Raw genomic sequence first — 15,163 nt, 5'->3', positions numbered from 1 at the left:
ATAATCTTATTTTTTAATTTATGTAATTTAAAAGTAAATTCACCTCTCTTAATAAAATATCTCCATTAATTTAAAAAAGCTACTCAAAGTTTTATTATTCCAATACTATTGATATACATTTATTTTTTCATTAATTTTATTTTAAATTTCTTTGATGAGTTAAATATTGCTATGTTTATAAAAACAATAATTTAATAAAATTATAAAAACTAAATTGTTCTTTTTAAAGGATAACAATTTTGAATATTGTATTGTAATCTCTTAAATTATATAACTATCCTGAATGTTATATAGATCTGCTTTATAATTCATATAAAATAACATTTTTTTAATATTTTGATATTAATATCTTATGTTTCATACAAATATCGTGTTATTTTTGAATAATAATTTAAAATCATCAATTAATTTTATATCACCAGCTTCTGAAGTTTTATAAAGTAAATTGCAAAATTAATGTGAAAAAATAAATTCATTATTATAATTACAGAAAATATTTTTTATCATAAAAAAATCTGAAAATATTTATAAAGCAACGAACAAATTGTAACCAAATAAAATAGTGAGAAAATTTTTCCAAATATATTAAACCAGCGTTTTAAAAAAGTCAATATATTTGATTCATTAGCGGGACCAAACAAGGTTGAAGTTTACTGGATGGCAGGAGAAATAATTAATGTACACCTGCATTTAACATCGCAACGGACACCAGAAATGTACTGTGTTCCATTAAATGCCACGTGTCATGAGTTGGAAATTTTGAGCAGTAGTGGGCGTAACTTCGAGTCGCTGTAGCTGGTGAGTATTAGGATTTTAATATATGAATATCTGGAATTCAACGGCACTTTTAAGCAAAAACTTTCCATAAAGCGCTTGAAAATTCAAAATAGAATGGTCTAAGGGGAAATAAAACAATTTAATATAGACCATTTTATTTAATTAGGTGTTTTTCGCTAGAAAGTCAAAATAAACAAAATAATATAATATTCTATAAAATAACTTAAATATTGAATTTTGAGGTAGCTGTATCAGAAAATAAATTTAAATTCGATTTTCAAAAATAAAATATTACAGATATTACATAAACTTTTTATTTTTTTAAAATTTTTTTAAGTTTTGCTCATTTATTTCTTATTTTTTAAAAAAATTAGGCGTTATCCTTTTATGATTCATCTGTTTTTAATATAAATATTTTTTAGACGGTATATATATATAATTTCTAATTGAAAAATTATCAGAAAATGGGCTATATGGTTTAGGATTTAGGATATATTTGTGATAACTTTTTTACTATTTTATTTTTCAAATGATAGTCATAGTTCTATTAGTTACTATTTTTTTGCTGTTTTTTTTTTTAATTTCTATAATAAAAAGTTATTTTTTACAACAAAACTGCTTTGAAAAAGGCTTAATTAGGTTTTTTTTTTTTAAGGAAATTAACGCTGGATCAAATTGCCAAAAGATTTTTCGTCAAGATTTGATCAATGTCATTGGATTTTCCAGCTGATTATTCAACACATTCTTCTCAATTTATTTCTGTTGGATTTCGATAGACTTTCCTTTGAAAATAATATTTTCAACAGATTATTGATCATTGAAAAGTGCTTCCAACATCGGTTTAATTACTAGCGGTATCAAACAGTTTTTTTTTTTTTTTGAAATAATTGTAAGCTGTTACTTTCGCCATAAAATGAATGTTTTTTTAATCATGAAGCTATCATCATACTTTCGCCATAATAATTTTGAGTTGTTACTTTCGGCACCGTCCGATTTGATTTTTAAATCTTTGATAATAATTGATTAAATATATTTTCTGTTTTTTATAATAAACAAATGGGCTCTTGAACAAACTCTAATTCATAAAATAAATTTTAAGCTCAAACTCGATTAATTAATCGAGGTCAAATAAAGAATAACTCATCGGCTCGACTCATTTACACCTAAGGCAAGATCACGACATGAGTAATAGTGGGGTTGTTGGCGTTTTAATTAAAAATTTTGTGCCTGTTTTTATAGGCTCAAACCAGTGGGGCCACAGTCCTCTAGTTTTTATGTATGTAAATCTTTCTTAAATTAAATTAACCCCCCATCTCAAGTTCGAATCCCCTCTCATACAGCACGACTCCTTAAGTGGAGAGAAAAGAACTGTGGGTTCTGCACCTGTGGGGTTGGTTGCTGGTAGACTCGCCAAGGGATCAGTGGATATCGCCAAGCGCATCATAAGCTGATATGGCAGCGGGCCGATACCCCGTTCCAAAAAAAAAAAAAAAAACTTTTTTTTTAAAATTTTTTAATTATTTTTTAATCATTTTCTGTGCCGTCTATAATTTACATAACCTTTTGTTTATATGAAAATATGATCACTATGCCCAATTGGCCGCCATAAAATATGATGAGAGGCTCATCATCCAATCCCCTAAGCTCGAAATTTTTTAAGTAGAGATTGATCGATCTGAACAACAAATTAAATTATTACTTCTGCTTGCATATTTCTTTCTTCCTTTTTATCCACCACCACATCATCCCTTATAAACTAAATTTTTTGGGAGTGGTTGACATCTTGATTGATTTCTTAGCTACTTCAGTTCAAGTTGGTCTATAATTATATATATATATAAAAGATTCCAAAAACATATGCCCTTAGAAGATCAAGCAAACTTAGCCAAATCATGTCAATGGTCTGATTATTTTTTTATTCAAACAATCAAGAAATTGTTAAATACTATTTTTTTTAGAAATTGTTAGCAGATTGAGAGTGAGCTCAAGATGAAAATTATATAAGTTGCCTATATGTGCTAAGTATTAATGTATTATAAGTTCTAATCTTTTTTTTTTTTTTGGTATGGCTATTGTAGTAGATTCATATTTGTAATGGATGTGGTCGTTATGCGTACCTATGTTGTTGTGGTTGTTATCAAATATCTATGGTAAATGCTTAGCTTGTTGAGTTTTTTGCAATTCAATTTAATTGTGTTTTCTGAAATTAGTATTATTTTATGTTTGCGCCTTACTGTATCATATAATACTTATAGACTTTAGAAGAAACTTTTAGCGTATCACAAAGAAGAGCTACAAAAAATTTATTCGAAATATGAAAGCGACACCATATGTGTATATTGAATTTTTTATATCAATTTTAACTTTATAGGAAGATGAAAGGAAGATGTAAGCTTCATATGTTTGAAGACTTGCACCATTATATGAGTCACTCATTACTTAAATGATCACATTTGTTTTTCAATTATGTCCTGTCGTACTCTCTTGTCCTATATAGTAAATGCCATATGAATATCTATAACGCACCCATCACGGGTTGTCTTGGTGGTGAAGAACTGGCTGGCCTTATGTCATGTCGTACTCTCTTGTCCTATATATTAGATGCCATTTGAATATCTATAATGCAAAGACTTTAATATAATAGTGTAAGGCCGTCTCAAATCGCATTGGCTAGATAGTATATACTACCTTAGCTTTACACATCTATTATATCTTACAAAATACTTCTCACTAACATGTTAAAAAGAAGTCAACTACTTTATCCATTAACAAACATGAAGCATCATATCCTCTTATATTCCGATCAACTTCTTATCGCTATTTCATTTCGTTTTTCTTATCTCAGTTGGTGTTATACATTGAAGACAAAAAGCTTATTTAAATTGCTTTTCATTCACACCTATTTTTTATCTTTATTTTAATTTTAATTTTAGCTTTACAATTTTCTTATTGTAATAACTAAAAAAATGTATTATATGTACATTTGTGATTGTTGCTCATGCGATGAAAGGGACTTAGACTTCGTTTGCGTTGGCTTTCATATTATTTCTTAAAACAGCTTTCTAGTTGTACAAAAATTAAAATTTGTATACAAAAAAGCTGCATTAAGAAGCTGTAAGAAAAATGTTCCAAATAAAGCCTTAGATGCTTGCCTATCAATAAGTTTAGGATTCGTTTGGGATGACTTTCTCTTGCTTTTTAAAATGGCTTTCAAGTACAATTTTTTTTGAATTTGAATTTTTCGTACTAGAAAGCCGTTTAAAAAAAATAGTACGAAAGCTATCCCAAACGAAGCCTTAGATTTCATTTAGAATAACTTTTTTATTACTTTCTCAAGCCTTTGTTGGGTACCCATGTTTTACTCAGACGGGCTTCGCCCACCCATGCCCACCCATGATGACTTTCGGGATGCCGTACCCACCTATACCCACCCACTTTCCATACTTTTTGAACGCAGTCTACCACGAACTGATGACCATGAGGTTTGTTGCCATTTGCTCTTATTGCAAACTTTTAAGTCACATATCAGAATTTACCATAGTGGCAACGTAGTTAAGTGTTGCACACTTCGTAGTGAGAATTGCAGTAATATAAGATATACAGTGATTAGCAATGTAATTGATTTATCCCCGATGTTGAGTACCCACCCATATCCACTCACAAAGTCATTGGGTGTGGATATAGGTACCCAATGCGGGCTTTGCTTTATAGTATTTGATTTTCATTGATTTCTTTGCTTGTAATAAAGATAAATAATTTAAGAAAAAGACCAATCAAAATTGAAATGCTTGGGAGTCTCCAGTTTTGATGGCTTGAGAGAACACCGAATCACGCGTTCTCCGCCTCCATCACGAGCACGTAGCTGTCGCCAACTTTTACAGATCTCATATGCAGTCGGCAGTCCAATGCATACTTTATAAGCTTCACATGCATCACTGAACTAATCAAATTTAGTATTAAAAAACACTTTTGGTTTGGCACATTGAAATTGAATAAGATGAATATTAAGAATAATTGAGAAATAATAAATAATTTAACTATGATATATGTACTAAAATGATTAATATTAGGAAGTCAAGAGTCGAGCGTGAATGTCATATTAGACGTCGAGAGAGGAGATGACAGTCTGTCGAGAGTCGAGTATCGATGCTATGTAATAAGCATCAAACATCGATGTTGAGACAACGTCAGCCCTCGATGTAAAGATAACACCGATCGTCAATGTTGATACGACATTGGACAAAGATGAGACATCGAGGCTATATAGGGCGTGATTGTGGGTTCAGAAATTGCTTACATTGAGCATTAATGTCAAGACATCATCATACTTCAGTGCTGAGATGATTTTAAAACATTACTGTTGTAACGACGTTGAAGAGATGACATCATGCGTTATTGTGAAACCCTAGCTAGTTATAACGCGCTAAAAAGAGATGAAAACGGACATGTTTGGAGAATGAGATTTGTGACGATCAATGGAAGTAGTGTTTAGGTGAGAATGAAAAGTAGAATGAAAAAATTGCAACTATTATATGCCCTAAAGGAGTCCATAATAATTAAAAAAAATAATAATATTTTCACTATAGAAAAGTTATTAAATCTTAAACTTCTATAAAATATAAATTGCAGATGAGAGTTTGACTTTTTGTAGCACATATTGAACCCATTTGAGCTAATATCTCTACTATATTTATCATTAGGGCAAATATTATTCAAAATATTTTTTTGATGGATAATTTCTTATATCTATATATGCAAGTTAAAATTTGAGATGAATATATTAAATTTTTTTATTGATGTGAATTATCTTTCTTTATCAAAATTAAATTTAATTAATCACAAATCATTTTTTATTACTTTGAAGGAATTTAATCGCAAATTCTTACACATTTGCGGGACTTTGAATATGAGACATATATGTTAAAAGCTTAAGTTTCCAACTAATAAATTAAACGCTTCATTTGGGACAACTTTTAACCACCACTTTTTTGTTGATTTCAATAAATTTTTTGACTATATAATTATTTTAAAAATAGTAAAAAAGCTATCTCAAACAATGCCTAAGGTGAATTATAAGGCCTAAATTTATGACATCTTGACAATTAAGACTTCAATCTTAATCGTTGACTATGGTTTCGTTTGGTACGGCTTTCTTCTTGCTTTCTAAAACAGCTTTCATGTATAAAATTTTCTTGAATTTGAAATTTTTGTACTAGAAAGTCATTTTAAAAAGCGGTATGAAAGTCCCAAACGAAGCCTATGTCTCTAAAAATTGCTTGAATTATACAAATGTGTCTGAAAAAGCTCTCACTTATCATCAGCTAGTTATTATAATTTTTTTCTTTCACTATCAATTAGTCATTTTATTGGTTCGTCTTCCATTCAATTTAAGCCCTACTTTTTAAGCTGGATGAGTTTTACCCGCTATAAACTGCTAATTTGCTTACTTTCTACTAAATGCTGATTCAAATCACATGCTTATGTGGTTCTAATTTAACAACTTTTATCTTCCTCGAAAATTGTAAATCATTTTGGTTTCAACAATGAGCGATGATTTGAACCTAGCCATTGATTTATTATTCTGTGCGGAGTCTGGATGGCATCCAAAGATCAATAAAAATACATCACGTCACCTCAAAAACGTACCGAGCGCATAACCGAACCGAAAAACCATCCAACATCCGCACAGGAAAAAATCGTCCAGCATCCGCACAGAATAATAGCTCCTAACCATTAGACGAATCATTCCCTCTCAATTTCAAGTCTCGCCTAATGATTCACACCAAGATTCCTCATGTCTCTGAAGTACTCCTTTGCCTAATCCAATTTGAAAAACGAAACAAAATAATTATAAGTTTCATTTCAGTAATACAAAAACCACTTATTACAAAAACAAAAATTCAACTTCAAGAATAAAAATTGCCAGTTTTAAACCTCAAACATCAAAATTGCTGGCGTAAATACTTGTATAAATGGCAAGTCACCTCTAAATAATGCGAACAATTTCTAGCCAAATTCAACCGCCGACAAGGAATTGCCCTAAGTGATCTTCTTCTCCCTTGCCGCAACCCAGGCCTGCTTCTGCCTCTGCCTCCACGCCGGCATCTTGCCCGGAAAAGCCCACCGCAGCACCCTCTCCCATCCATAACATCCCAAAAACATCATCGCAGCCCACAGCAACAACTTCTTTCCCATCCCTTCCGGAAGGGGAACCAGCTTCAGCCAGTCGTTCAGATCCCTGAACAAATCTGAGGTGATCACGACAAAGAAAGCCATGGCGGCAAACAAAGCGTACCGGAAGGGCCTGTTTTCTGATATGCTCTGGTTGAAAGGACGGCCCATGTAGTTCACAGCGAAGGTTGCAACCTGAATCATCAAATTCACCATGTACGATACAGTATTGACAATATTTGGGTGGAATTCAGAATCAGGCTCAATGCACTCCTCGGGCATGTGTTTTGCAGCTTCATTGACGGCTGAAATGAGGAAAATGAGGTGCATGGCGAACTGACCGAGGAGAGAGAGAAAAACATAGGCGCAGAAGATGTTCGGGTGGGGGCGGGCGGAGGAAAGCGTTTGCAGAGGGCGGGCATGGGAGATGAAGAGGAAGAAGGCAGCAGTGAAGATGCCACTAATGGTGGCTTGCATGTCTCCCAGCTTTACACCATCCAAGTACATTACGCTCAACACATATGCAGTCGCAAGGCAATTGAGGCCTAAGATCTTGAACATTTGTAGGGTGGTTACCAGTGTGCTTCTTCCTTGCCGAATGATATCGAGAGTAGGGGAAACTGAAGCGTGTTTTGCTGTGAAAGGGGAAGCCATGGAAGCATCTCCAAGTTTGACAACTGGAGCGCTGCGTCCATCGCTCTCCTCGTTCATCTCATCCAGTACCTTCTTGAGCTTCAGACGCTGCTTCTCTGCTGGTGATAGGTGGCGGTTGGAAGGGACTGGTTGGTTTGAAGATTCTGTTGATGGCCTTGGCTTCTTCGGCTTTGCAGTTTTGCCATCTACTGAGGATGATTGTGAAGTTGCATCTCCTGTTTGAGGTGGAGGCATAGCGTTTAATAGAGCAATGCCAACATGGGCCTGAAGATTCAATATAATTAGTTTATTACTATGCAGCGCAGCAAGAGATATAATTGAAAAAAGATAAATTAGATACAGAATTTGAAGAATTGTCAATCAAACAACTTTATCCAAGAAACAATTAAGTTAAGGCTTCATAATTCTCAGATCAAGAAATTTGAAAAAGAACCTAATATCATTCTGTTTTCCAAATGGACAGTCACGTACAATTAAAATAAAATACTCTTCCTTTTTCACGAGAGATTATTCTGTGCGGTGTCCGAACGTGTCTGGAGGTCAATCCGAATGTGCCACATCATCTAATACAGTATTGGGTGACGTGGCGCATCCGGATTGACCTCAGGATGCATCCGGACACCACACATAATATTTTTTCCTTTTTCACTGCTAGTTGACAAGAGACCTTGCAAATCAGTTGATTTCCTTTTAGCAGACTTTTTTTTGAAGGGTAAGCGTACATTGCCAAAACAAGAGAATTGCTATTGAATGCTGCCTACCATTCAATATTCATAACTTCATCTTCAATACCATCATAAACAGAGACATTACCTGCTTGAGAGCACCAACGTCATTTGTTCCATCTCCACACATCAACGTCATCCTCCCAACTGTTTTCAAAGTGGTTAAGATTAATTCTTTCTGCTCTGGAGCAACCCGTGCAAATACCTGAAATCATTTTGAAGGCACTTCAGGACAGAACAAGATTGCCCTCTAAGATGAGCTTGAACAAACCACTGGATCAAACCTTAACATAAGGGATGACTTGGAGGACAGATCCAGTGCGTTGTAGCATTTCAAAGCAGTCCCCACCAATGCAGAGATCATGGGAATCTGACAAAGCTTCCACTTCAGTGTCGCTGTGAGCGCAACTTCCAGATTAGAAAATAAAAAATATCATAGAATTATAGCTACTTACCCCATTTTTAAAAAAAATTTAAGCAAACATTGGCTTACAACCAAAAACAAACATTAAAAAACAAAGTTCTCCAAGAAAGCAGTGTAAGATGGAGAAGAAAACAGATTTGTAATTCACCGATCAAATCAGCCAAAATATGATGGGAAAGGTAAAGGGTATCAATTAAAATGATAAAAGGCATGTTTACTTGCATAGACCTTACCTGAATGAGATTGTATCTGTCTCATCAGGTGAAACCCATTTAAAACTTTCACCATTTGGTGCTAGAATCAAAGCAGGTTTTGAAATGATGTGAACTTGACTAGCTACATGGCAAGCTGTCAGAGCTTGGTCACCAGTAATCATAGCCTGAAATTTAAGAAAAGCGTACAAAAAGATTAAAAACTTGATATTCAATAACGTATTTCCAACAAGCACTATGATCACTACAAAATTACTCAGCAAGTTGGTAAAACCATGGTGGCCTGTCACAAGGTCTGAGCAATTTGCATACCAAAATATTCATGCCAACATATCACTCCTGAAAAAGCTTATCCTATATTTGAAAGTAAAATAATTTCCACCTGCCAAGCCTAGAAAGAATTAGAGAAAATCACGGCCGCTAATGAATCATTAGTAAGCTTCAGCTATTGCCATTGATAAGTAGATTAGCATGCCTAACGCACCTCCAGCCCAAAAAGACATTGAAATAAAACAAATTTCCCGATATGCTTAATTATTTTAGTTTTTTAGCAGCATTCTAAGTGGCCAGAAAACATAAAGACACAAAGGAATACCATTTAAATAAATTTCCAAAAACAAATCAAGCCTAAAAAGTACTAATATGTATTGAAAAATTTTTCTTGAACAAAACAAAGATAAAAATCAAAGCTTCAATGTCAAAATGTAGAAAAGTTAAAAAACAGAAGGGTATCAAAATGATCGAGGTCATCAACAGAGTCATTAGGCAGCCCAATTGTAACTCACCAAGTCATGTGAAGAGTCTTTGAGTTCATTAAGGACTGAAGCAGAGTCTGGCCTTATCGGGCAGTTAAAAACCTGTGAAGGAAAAAAAAGATATAGTAACCATGTTTGTGACCACACTAATTTCACATTTGGAAATATAACAAAACAAACACATAAAATAAATAACATTGGGATTTAATACCAAGGAATAGTATAAATCCTTTAAAAAAAGCAAGGTATTCTCACATGGTAGGGCCATTAAATATCCTAAAGACCAAGGTATTCTCCGCACCACTTCAAGAAAAAAAATAAAATAAAATTATATATATATATATATATATATATATATATATGGAATTTCATAAAATGAATTGCTCCCAAGAATTTTCTTTTTTCCACAGTAAAGAGAAGGCGCACAACTAATATTACGCTGGTCACATTCAAACTTGAAGCTGCACCTATAACCTTTTAAAAGCGTTCAAGTTTAGCTTCCAATCATTTTATAATAGTAAATTGAGAGTAATCAAATCACCTATTTATTTCCAGTTTTAAGGTTATAGGTGCAGCAGATCAAAATAAAAGTAAATGCAAGAAATGCAAAAGTGAATTTGAATGTGGACTTGAAAATTTTAAACAAGGATAGTTGATTTATTATCAATAACAATAAAGGTAAGTAAAGCTGGTTGAATGTTTCACTGTGTTTCTATACTTGGAAATTAAATCCAGTGGTCAAATAAGAAAAAACTGCTGGTCATAAAAATTCTGCTTCTTTCACATACAATACTAATAAAGATTCCCGTTTCCGAATGCCCACTTGCCCTTGTTAACAAATATCACCAACCTAGAACTAATAAGCTGCTTTTGTTTACTTACTGCAAACCCTGTAAAGGTCAGCCCACTTTCCACCACATCTCTGTCCAAGCTTCGAGCTTCGCTAACCTGTCAAAGAATTCATGTGATGATATGAGTCAGAATCTTAAGGACACCTGAATGTACAACAATGATAATTGTTTACAAAGTTTATAGTGAGAACCATGTCCACTAAAAATGTGCAAGTAAAATTTTCCAATGAGTCCTCAACATCCTAAGGACCAAAAAGTTGGTAATTTGACTAGAAGCGTTGAAGGTATGAAAAATCTCCCATGTGAAATATTGTGGCCAACATGTCAATATGCATGTTTGTTGGGGATATGAGGAGTAAACACCACAATGATGGAACAAGCAAGAAATAAAAAGCAACGGAAAGTAAAGGAAACTAAGATTTAACATAGAAAAACCCAAAATAAGGAGAAAACCACGGAGACACACCACACCAAGAAATCCACTATGAAAATTAGGAGAATTAAGTACAGATCTTTCTTCTCTCTCACTCTTTTCTTGCTTCTCTTGTCACATGCACCATTCTCACACTTGCCCTAATAAAAAATACAATGAGAAAGCCAAGTAAATAACCCCAAGGGACACAACACTTCAGAAAAATGAGAAAGAAAACGTTCAGTTCGTCTCGTGGTGTTGCGGTGCCGGTTTGGTCGCTGCAGCACTCAAGCCTATCTTGCACCGCTGCAACGTCATATATAGGTTGTTGCGGTGCTCTACTCTCTTTCATTCAACGCTGGGGTGCTCGGGAACACATCCGCACTCCTCAACGAACACGACAAACTTTGAGGCCCGAGACAACAGAACAACCAGATTGATCAACACAATCAGATTCCACACATAACAATGTTAACATAAACATTTATAGAAAAAGAGCCATTTTCAAAAAATAACATCAATTTAAATGTAGTCAAGTATGAGCTTTCAAATCTTAATTTCACACGTTAAGATTAAAGACCTTGTAAGCTTCTGCAATGTTACACGTTAGAGATCCTCACTTAAAATGATATAACACAGATCTGATCATTTTTAAAAAATCCTTGTAGCATTTATTTTTATTAAAGTGCATTGACTGTCAACCAATTTCATCATGCAAAGGTGCTTCCACAAGAAAAGTTAAAGCCCCTGGGAATAGGACATCCAAAAAATGTAACAAGGGTTGATAAAAAGTAAAAGGGAATAGCCATATTAAACTAACAATGAAGGCCCATATTCAAACCTTCATAATGGTGATTGAACATCACAGGCATTGCATCACTCTTTTGTCTCATACATGAGACAATGATGTATTTCCAACTTAAAAAGGGATGAAAATAATAACATAAGGTTTATGGAATTACAATTATTGACATAACATCTCCTATTAAGCCATCACGATGGCATTATCTTGTGGAAGAGCTCAAATGACAAGCAAAATGCAAGTCTATATATCTTGCATCGCCATTTTAACTTCCTGTGTTCACAATAATTACCAAAACTGCTATTCCTAGGCATTGTCCATCGGAAGGCTAACATAATCATTAGATAATCCCAATAATCCTAGAAGCATATTATTGAGCCCATAACAAAAAGAATCTCTAGATATTTTATTCAGCTGTAACATCCGTTCTTTCAATAGAATTATGTGGCTAAAGTCCAACATCTTTTTCTATTTTTAAGACAAGAAAGGATTGTCAGTTAAATATAAATCATTCATAAGCCACCTACTAGTTTCAACTTTCACCTTCACTGCCACATATAATAATTCAAAGTTAGTTCACATAAATGGTCAATTTGATAAAATTTAGTTTATTAAAATGATAGAAACCTATCCAGGATATCTTACTAATAGAAAGAAAGATATAAAGCCACTTGCAGAGTAGGGTATGAAGTCAATTATAGATAAAGAGGGCACAATAAGATAAGGACCAAATTTCAACATAAAGCAAAGCATAGACCAAAAGAAAAAATGTGAACTCTACCATGGAACCAAGGAGAATACTACTTGTTCATAATTTAATAGATGTTATTGGAAGGAAAGCTAAGAGAAAACAACAGGAAAACAAGAAAGAACTGTGCAATCTGAGTAAGAAGATTTCAATATCAAGTTAATATGATGCCTAAATCTCTGCATGTCTATAATACAATGGTCCTAATTAAATGAACTAAAGGAAGTTCTTTTGATGGCTTCTGTGGAATAAGTTACATAACAAACCACTAAGAAATTAGATGGAATTAAAATTACCGACATCATTGCAACCTTACTCAATGGGATTTTTTTTTTAAATCCCATCTAAAAATCTAACAATGTGTTGCATTTTTACTTCTATATAGCCTTAGGAGAACAGCTTCCAGCAAATCAAAACATAACCTAAACGCACTCATTATAATTTAATAGCTTTATTTACAACCAATCTGCTTGTTTTCAGAACATTGATTTGGTAGTAAATTATAGCATTTGTTGCTCATATGATACAATTCCATTAGGCAATTTAAAAATCTTTCATTCGTTTGCACATTTACAAAATACATAATTACCTTGCATTTATTCACTGTCCTCATAAACCAATTCAACCAAAGCTACATTTAGTACTGGAAAAACACAGTTGTAGTCTATATAATCCAATGAATGTCCTGCGTTTCCTAACGGAGGTGAATAACTTCAAAATCATTGCAGAAAGTGGAAAATGGAGTCAAGTTTCCATAAGTTTAATCAATTTCCGATATACATTAATTTTATGGCTAAACCAAGGACTTGTTTCAGCCACCTTTCTAGCCAGATATGGTTAATAATTTGCTATGACAAAGCTTGGTCAGATTTAGTGAAATAATTAACATGTTGCTTAATGGAATATGCTTTAATAATGCTACCAACTTCATGCCTAACATGATTTGAACGATGAGTAGAAGCAACAAATCAAATTTGGAAAAAACTAGTCATACAGAAATCACAGGCCAAAGTTGCTCAAGTCATCTAAGAAATCAAGCATAGCATAGACAAAAGCTTACAGCCATTTCAGGAAGTGGCTTGTATGCAAGAGCCAGAACCCGAGATCCTTGACGGGTGTACTTCTTGTAAGTCTCCACATATTGCGATGGTAAATTAATCAGCCGGTCTTGGATAGTTTCTGGTGCGCCCTGTCATTTGTAAAACTATCTGTAACAAAGAAAACTAAATCCAAGATGCAGAAACTGTAGCTAATGCATATTTCATGAAAATAATAGTTGATTTATCTTTTTTCAACTTGAACAACATAATAAGCAGAGAGAAGTATATTAGTAAGAATATAAGCTTTCATGTTAAAGTAAAGAAAAAACCTTAACAAAAGCAAAGAATTCCTCCTGAATTCGAACTACAACAGCCATTCTTTTTAAATGAGATGCAAATTGATATCTGTGTACTATCTGCACTCCAGTACCATTTGACCTGGAATCAAAATAAATCAGACAACTCAGAGCCAGCTCAAAAGTAAAGCAACATCACGTCTCTATCATTTAAAAGCTCAAAAGAACCCATCTACTTGGGCTAATACATGCTCCAGACATGAGCATGCACCAAGAAGAAAAAATTTCCCTGCAAACTTTCACCATACACTTAATCCTTCTACAGAAGACACATTAGTTTGCTTTCCAAAAATTAAAACTCCAACAAGTTCACAACATCAAAGAATCTATGTACCAAAAATTTCAATTGCTATTTCAAGGATCATAATAAATTGCTCCATATTTTTATTCTTTACAATTATAAGAACCTAGAAGGTACAAATAAATTTGTTGATCATGTTTGGGTTCACTTCATTTTCTTTTTTCTTTTTAATTCTGTTTTTTTGTTTTAAAACAGGTGATTAAGTCAAAGAAATATATTAAGCAAACATGTTTTTATTTCTTGTTTTGGGAAACGAAATAAACGTCGCTGTAATAGGAAAAATACAGCATAACGAGTGCTTTCATGTGTTTTGGTAATGAGGTTAAGTAATTGTTACAATTAATTAGCCTAATTGAGTTAATTGCATAATGACGATGCTAATTCGACAGTATAAGTCTATTTAGGGATTAATTAATCTTATAATTAAAAAAATAAGGTTTTAATAGTGTATAATTTTGATTATTATGTATGAATAGTAATTTCTAGTAAATAATTATAAATATATAAAATTAACAATTTCTTAAAGATTAATTAGTGTATTAAAACATGACTAGTTTTTTTAATATCTATTATAATTAGTTGGCAAGAATAATGAGGCTAATTAGGCTAGCACGAGATTGATAAGATTTTAAATAATTCTATTAAACATTTCTTAGTATTGAATTATGATACTTCAACCTAGGATAATTAATTAGAAACTTAATTGGCAAGGGAATTAGATAATTAATGAGCTATTAGATCTTTGTGATTTCAACTAAAAATGCTTAAAATGTAGTAGTATCTAATTAGGGTAATCAAGATAGAAATAAATAATTTATTTATAATTAATCAGAATGATTGATAACTTTGTGTCTAGGTTAATCAAGGATTAACCAGAGCGCTAATAAATTTATTAAGCGCTTCTAAATAAATTTATTAAGCGCTTCTAAATAAAT

At 32.9% G+C, this 15,163-nt stretch overlaps 1 protein-coding gene across 1 annotated transcript in view; it reads right to left on the bottom strand.

Annotated features, from left to right (window-relative positions):
- Nucleotides 1–6,668: 6,668 nt before the first annotated feature.
- Nucleotides 6,669–15,163, bottom strand: part of LOC110114222 (probable manganese-transporting ATPase PDR2) — a 28,754-nt gene continuing 20,259 nt past the window's right edge. Inside the window, exons 14-21 of the mRNA XM_020847022.2 lie at nt 13,901–14,009; nt 13,592–13,720; nt 10,601–10,666; nt 9,749–9,820; nt 8,985–9,130; nt 8,612–8,723; nt 8,416–8,532; nt 6,669–7,866 (exon numbers count right to left, since the gene is read on the bottom strand). Of these exons, the coding sequence (XP_020702681.1) occupies nt 6,817–7,866; nt 8,416–8,532; nt 8,612–8,723; nt 8,985–9,130; nt 9,749–9,820; nt 10,601–10,666; nt 13,592–13,720; nt 13,901–14,009 (1,801 nt within the window). The 3' untranslated portion in view covers nt 6,669–6,816. The remainder of the gene's footprint in view (nt 7,867–8,415; nt 8,533–8,611; nt 8,724–8,984; nt 9,131–9,748; nt 9,821–10,600; nt 10,667–13,591; nt 13,721–13,900; nt 14,010–15,163) is intronic.

This window comes from Dendrobium catenatum, unplaced genomic scaffold (assembly GCF_001605985.2).
Source record: "Dendrobium catenatum unplaced genomic scaffold, ASM160598v2 fragScaff_scaffold_490, whole genome shotgun sequence".
NCBI classification, from domain to species: Eukaryota; Viridiplantae; Streptophyta; class Magnoliopsida; order Asparagales; family Orchidaceae; genus Dendrobium; species Dendrobium catenatum.
Note: the sequence above shows the minus strand (reverse complement) of the source record. Positions and strands in the feature narration are given on the sequence as shown.